General features: G+C 61.3%; 1 protein-coding gene across 2 annotated transcripts; it reads left to right on the plus strand.

Annotated features, from left to right (window-relative positions):
- Window positions 1-878: 878 nt before the first annotated feature.
- RIC8A (RIC8 guanine nucleotide exchange factor A) lies at window positions 879-6,427 on the plus strand. Of its 2 annotated transcripts, none has more exons than XM_041773486.1 (10): window positions 879-1,058; window positions 1,252-1,299; window positions 1,385-1,972; window positions 2,405-2,496; window positions 3,016-3,166; window positions 4,201-4,296; window positions 4,379-4,523; window positions 4,597-4,741; window positions 5,134-5,256; window positions 5,641-6,427. In XM_041773486.1, exons 1-10 carry the CDS (start codon window positions 975-977, stop codon window positions 5,759-5,761), a joined length of 1,593 nt encoding a protein of 530 aa, XP_041629420.1. In that variant the 5' UTR covers window positions 879-974; the 3' UTR covers window positions 5,762-6,427. The 2 variants fall into 2 exon arrangements, with proteins under 2 accessions (XP_041629420.1, XP_041629421.1); XM_041773487.1 differs by having other exon boundaries at window positions 5,137-5,256.
- The last annotated feature ends 6 nt before the right edge of the window (window positions 6,428-6,433 follow it).

The following is a 6,433-nucleotide window of genomic DNA, read 5'->3' on the forward strand; positions in this document are numbered from 1 at the left end:
GGAGGCAGCAGAGGCCGTAGCGGCCGGTGCCTCTTGCCTTGGTCCCGGCGCCCCGGGAACGGAGGCGGCCCACAAAGGCTGGCTGCACGGCGGGCACCGCTGCGACCACACACACGGGAGAGGGAGCTCAGTCCAGGCCACACACCTGGGACGTGGCTGCCGGTGATCCTGACAGCCTCCCCGCCCTCCCCTGGAGCTCAGGGACGTGTTTGCGTCCCCGCCGCGGCCACCGAACGACCTTCCCCCGGATCCCTTCTTATCGTCCGGCCTCAGCAGAAATGCCACTTCCGCACATCCCTTTGCAGCCCACTTTATTCGCCACAGCGCTGAGACGGCTGCCCCTGGCTCCTTGCCCTCACGTGCGAGCTCACGCTCCCAGAGGGCCGGGAACCAGCGGTCGGCGGGTCCCGGGGCCGCAAAGTCCTTCCCACCTCGCTTTTCCCCCGGACTTGCACTGGTGCTAGGCATCCAGGGGGGCGTGCGTGGGGAGTGGGTCCCCGTTAGCTTCGGAGGCCGCTCGGCCCCGAGGTCGAAAAATCACCTAGTAGGACCTTTGAAACTCGCGCTCACTCCCCGGCAAAACACTCAAGTCCCAGCCAGCTGATCCAGGTCTCGCCCCCTTAAGGAACCTACAGCCCTGCCCCCGCCCCGCGGCGCGCGCTCCCAGTGCCGGCCTGCCCCGCGCGCAGCCCCGGCCCCGCCCCGCGGCGCGCGCTCCCAGTCCCCGCCTGACCCGCGCGCAGCCCTGGCCCCGCCCCGCGGCGCGCGCTCCCAGTCCCGGCATGCCGCGCGCGCAGCCCTGGCCCCGCCCCGCGGCGCGCGCTCCCAGTCCCGGCATGCCGCGCGCGCAGCCCTGGCCCCGCCCCGCGGCGCGCGCTCCCAGTCCCGGCCTGCCCCGCGCGCCCAGTCGGGGCGGAGCGGCCGAACTCCGCTCGGAGCCGGGAAGCAGCTCCCCTTCCCTCCGGCTCGGCGCCATGGATCCCCGGGTGGTTGCGGATGCTGTGGAAGCGGGCGAGGAGGACGTGATCATGGAGGCTCTGCGCACGTACAACCGGGAGGTGAGCGCGAACCGTGAACGTGCTTGCACGGAAGAGGTGGGCCGGGCGGGGCTCGCAGGTGCGGACCGGGGCCTGCGGGCGGCGCGCGGCGGAGGGGCCAGGGTCTGCGCGCACGCTGGGGGGCGGGGAGAGGCGGGGGGGGGGTGCGGGCGCCTGGGGCGGCCTAGCCCGCTGAGCCTCCCCGTCTCTGCAGAACTCCCAGAGCTTCACGTTTGACGACGCCCAGCAGGAGGACCGGAAGGTGGGTGCGGACGGAGGGCAGGGGGCGGGGGCGCGTGGCCCCGGGGTAGGGGGCCTGCTGGAGCGGCTCTTCTTCCCGCCCACAGAGGCTGGCGGAGCTGCTGGTCTCGGTCCTGGAGCAGGGCTTGCCACCCCCCCGCCGCGTCACCTGGCTGCAGAGCATCCGCATCCTGTCCAGGGACCGAAGCTGCTTGGACCCTTTCACCAGCCGCCAGGGCCTGCAGGCCCTTGCCTGCTATGCCGGCATCGCCTTGGAGGGGTCTGGCCCGGAGCCTCTGGACATGGACGTTGTCCTCGAGTCCCTGAAGTGCCTGTGCAACCTCGTGCTGAGCAGCCCGGTGGCACAGGTGCTGGCAGCAGAGGCCCGCCTGGTGGTGAGGCTCGCAGAGCGCGTGGGGCTGTATCGCAAGAGTAGCTTTCCACACGACATCCAGTTCTTTGATCTGCGCCTCCTCTTCTTGCTCACGGCACTTCGCACCGACGTTAGGCAGCAGCTGTTTCAGGAATTGCAGGGAGTGTACCTGCTGACTGATGCGCTGGAGCTGACCCTGGGAATGAGCCCTGACGAGAACCCCCCGGAGCTTCTTCCTCCCCAGGAGACCGAGCGGGCCATGGAGATCCTAAAAGTGCTCTTCAATATCACCTTCGACTCCATCAAGAGAGAGGTAGATGAGGTGAGGACTGACCTGAGTAGGGCTTAATGGTGTGGACGCTTGCTGGCTCTGTTTGCCTATAGCGAACTTGCGGTTTTCAGGTATCAGATGGGGAGAGGACGGGAAGAGCTCTCAGCCTATCGGGAGGAGGCAGGGAGCTGTACATCATGTGCAGGGGCCTTCAGACCCTGTGAGAGAGGCAGAGGGCATACCTGGCACTTGCAGCCTGGTAGGAGGGCTGTCTGGTGCATGGAGAGGTCACGAGCAGGGCGCTAGAGTAGGTTGTGATTTTTATCCCAGGAAGACCTGGTAATGGTCTTGGTTAAGGAAATGTTTTCAGGGCTATGTGGGGGAGGACGAGGGGTTGGGCACACAGTAGAGAAGATGCGTGGTCCGTGCATGTGATCCCAGAGTGGGGCCTCCTCTCACAGGAACCCCTTTCTTTTTGGTCAGGAAGATGCGGCCCTTTATCGGCACCTGGGGACCATTCTGCGGCACTGTGTGATGGTCGCTGCTGCTGGAGACCGCACAGAGGAGTTCCACGGGTGAGGGTGGGGCCCGTTCGATGGAAGGGAAGTGTGCTCAGGGGTCTAGACAGCGGTTCCCACCCTGGCTGTCGGCTAGGCTTCCCCCTGGAGAGGCTTCACCTACAGGGGTGGGATTTCCATCAGTGTGTGTCTACGGTAAGGGGCTAGGGCAAGAGAAACAAATCCCACGAACAGTATGTATGTTTGCAGTGGAGTTAGTAGTAACCAACCACATGGTAGTTAGTAACTGCTGAGTTCTGTTTCGGTGACTTGTGCCTGGGCAGGTTCTGGCGCTCCAGAGATTGTCCGCGGGGCTTCAACCCAGACGGAGCATGCCCCCTTTCTTAGGAATTCACCCCACCGACTATGTGGGAACATCTCTAGGGTCAGTCTCACCCTCAGTACCGGCCTCTGGTTCTGGTCATCAAATCCCTAGATGCTAGTTCAAGTCACACGTGGCCTCTTTAGGGGGCAGCAAGGCTTGTACTTATGCTGGGGGGTCGGACCTATCAAGCCCTCCTCCTGATCTGTCCTCAGCCACACAGTGAATCTCCTGGGCAACTTGCCCCTCAAGTGTCTGGACGTCCTCCTTACCCTGGAGCCACACAAAGGCTCCCTGGAGTTCCTGGGAGCGAACATGGATGTGATTCACGTCCTTCTCAGCTTCCTGGAGAAGCGTCTGCACCAGGTGGGCAGAGGGACCTGACCTGTGGGGTCCTCAGTGGCTCTGACTTTCCCAAGCAGCCTTGGTCACTGCTTTTTTTATGGTCACACTGGTAAGCAGAGTGTGATTCGGGCCATTTCTCCAGCTGCTTCGTGGTCCAGTTTGGCAGAAAACCAGATTCTTCCTCCCTCAGAAACATGTGGCCCCTCCCACACGCACACACTTGAAGGTTTTACCTGTGTTGGTTATCTCGACGGGTTTTCAGAGTCAACAGCGGAGTTTGTGTCTTAGAGCTGTTTGTGGCTCTCTCTAGAGTCCTTGCCTATGCCGTCAGAGCACTAGCATTGCTGTGTGCAGGCAGCCCTCGGGACGAGCGACACTTGTCTCTTGGCATCCCTTGGGGAACCCACCACCACCTCGAGCCAGAGGCTGCCTGGTTCCCATGCCTGCACACAGGACGTTGGCCAGCCAGACCTCCAACCAGCTCCTCTGGGATGCTGCAGAGCAAGATGGAGTGAGATTAGTTGTCACGTTGCTCACGTCCACTATGAGCTGGGTCCCTTGCATTGCACATCATGGTTGTGACTGTCTGCTCCTACTACAGCCCGGGGCAGGGGGTGTCCAGGGAGGTCACTGGGCGGGGGGGGAAGCCGGGGAAGGACAGGAGCTCTTTGCTCACTGGGTCCATGAAGCCCACAGGGTAGGGATTTTGTTTTTGTGTTTTGGTCACTATTTTTTGAGGACGGGTCATGTGCCACTGGTGTGCTAACGACTACGAATGTTTTGTATCTTCCCTACGACTTTGGTGTGTGGGTGAGGAGGTTAGAGTAGATGAGTGGCCCCAAGTCCCAGAGCACACGAGAGCCCTAAGTGCAGTTCCATCCGCGGCCCCTTGAGGCTCCCAGACGCCCAACGCCCACTCTTGGCCCCTCAGCTGACTAACTGTGGTAAGGCGTCTTCCTGAGCGCCTCCTGCCAGGACCATCCAGTGTGCGCGTGTAGCCCCCTGACCTCAGGTCAGGTGGGGGCATAGCCCTGGTGACAGAGGCTCCTCTGCAGACGCACCGGCTGAAAGAGAGTGTGGCCCCCGTGCTGAGTGTGCTGACGGAGTGTGCTCGCATGCACCGCCCGGCCAGGAAGTTCCTGAAGGCCCAGGTATGGGGGCTAGGGGCCAGGATGGAACCCTGGTCAGACCCCAGCCGCTCCAGGCCCAGGCTGAGGGATGACTGCCTCCCAGGTGCTGCCCCCACTGCGGGACGTGAGGACTCGGCCTGAGGTCGGGGAGCTGTTGCGGAACAAGCTTGTTCGCCTCATGACGCACCTGGACACTGATGTGAAGCGGGTGGCCGCAGAGTTTCTGTTTGTCCTGTGCTCTGAGAGTGGTGAGTGCTGGGATCTGCCCCCACACCTGCCCCTCGGCCACCTTCACACACTGACCTCTGCCCTGCCCCTCAGTGCCCCGATTCATCAAGTACACGGGCTACGGGAATGCTGCCGGCCTCCTGGCTGCCAGGGGCCTCATGGCAGGCGGCCGGCCTGAAGGCCAGTATTCGGAGGACGAGGACACGGACACAGATGAGTACAAGGAAGCGAAGGCCAGGTGTGTGCCCCTCCACCCTTGGCTGCCCTCACTTGGCCTGGTCCCGGTTCCCACACCCACAGGGTCCCGCAGGGTGAGTGGGACGGGATGACAGATGGGTCAGACTTTGGGGAGTCAGACGCTGGTTCTTGGTATCAGGTTATTCCATTGAGAACATGGGGTGCAGGAGCCAGGCAGTTAGGGGACCAGCAGATCCAGGTGGCAGGAGCTGGTTCACTGCTGCTCCTGGAGGGAGGCCCCTGCAGCCTCCTTGCTTCTTGCCATTCCTAGGAGAATGGGTTTCTTGGCAGTCCAGGCCCAAGCAGGATGTGTAGGACTCCACCCACCCGGGGTAGCTGCCTCTTGTTCTAGAGAGTCACTCATGCATTCCCTACGCCCCCTCCCCTGGGAAGCAGCATAAACCCGGTGACCGGGAGGGTGGAGGAAAAGCCGCCCAACCCCATGGAGGGCATGACGGAGGAGCAGAAGGAGCACGAGGCCATGAAGCTGGTGAACATGTTTGACAAGCTCTCCAGGTGCGTGGTGTGGTGAGGAGGGGCCCCTGGCGGGGAGAAGGGAGAACAGAATCCCAGGCCTGGGTCCAGCCTAGTGAGCTGCAGGGGGTGGGGCCAGTGACGGGCTTATGCAGGGCTGCCTTACTCAGGTCAGGAAAGGATTAGATTTGAGGTTGGTATTACGTTTATCTCATAGATGACATGAAAATTGAGACCTAAGAGACCGTGTAAGGCCCCAAAGCCACCAGGTAGTAGTTGGGACTCAGGCGTGTCTGACACAAGTTCCCACCCTGGCTTCCCTAGTAAACGGGAATAGCTTGGAGCACATGCACAGAGCCAGGGGTGAGCGGGACTGCCCCACCTGCCGGGCCCCTTCCCCAGCCTCACCGTGTTCTTCCCTCGCAGGCACAGAGTCATCCAGCCCATGGGGATGAGTCCCCGGGGTCAGCTGACATCTCTGCAGGATGCTATCTGTGAGACCATGGAGGGGCAGCTCTCCTCGGAACCTGACTCAGACCCCGACTGAGGACAGCCAGGCTTCTGTTCCCCCTTCAGAACTGGTGCTGCTTCCAGAGATGTCCTTGGGACTGTGACCCGGGGAAACCATGTCCCTCTCTCCAGCTCAGAGATCCCTCTCTCTCTTTACCTCCAAAGTTCTGTTAATGATTTGTTTCTGGTCCGGTTTCTTATCTTTAGGACTGTGAGGGTCTGGTCCTGCTGCGATTCTGGGAACTCAGCCTTGATTTCTACTGATGAAGTGGCCTCGGGTGTGTGCCAAGAGGATGGGGACAGAGGCTGAGTGTGGGCACACCCAAGCATGTCCCAGTCTGGCATGGCTGCCTAGAGCTTCCACAGCAAGCAAGTGCTGCAGTTCACAGGAAAAGAGCTTGCCAGAACTGTACACACTAAGGACAGAAACATACATCTAAGGTATGCGATGCTACTTCTGTCCCCACTGAGCTCAGGACTGGTAGCCTCTTCCGCATCCTAGGTCCTTCCTCAGCCGTCTGCTCTAGTATCCACAGCACCCAAGCGCTCACCGCTTGTGACAGTGGAGTCCTGACCTTCCCACTGGCGTAGACCATAAATACATGAGGAAAATGTACCTTGTAAAACCCTAAGTCTGGATTTCTATCACATTCCACAAAGCATCCTAGAAACACCATCTTGGAATAAAGAGTTTCAAGCAGGAGCCTAT

The sequence above is a fragment of the Vulpes lagopus genome, chromosome 11 (genome assembly GCF_018345385.1).
Source record: "Vulpes lagopus strain Blue_001 chromosome 11, ASM1834538v1, whole genome shotgun sequence".
Taxonomy (NCBI): Eukaryota; Metazoa; Chordata; class Mammalia; order Carnivora; family Canidae; genus Vulpes; species Vulpes lagopus.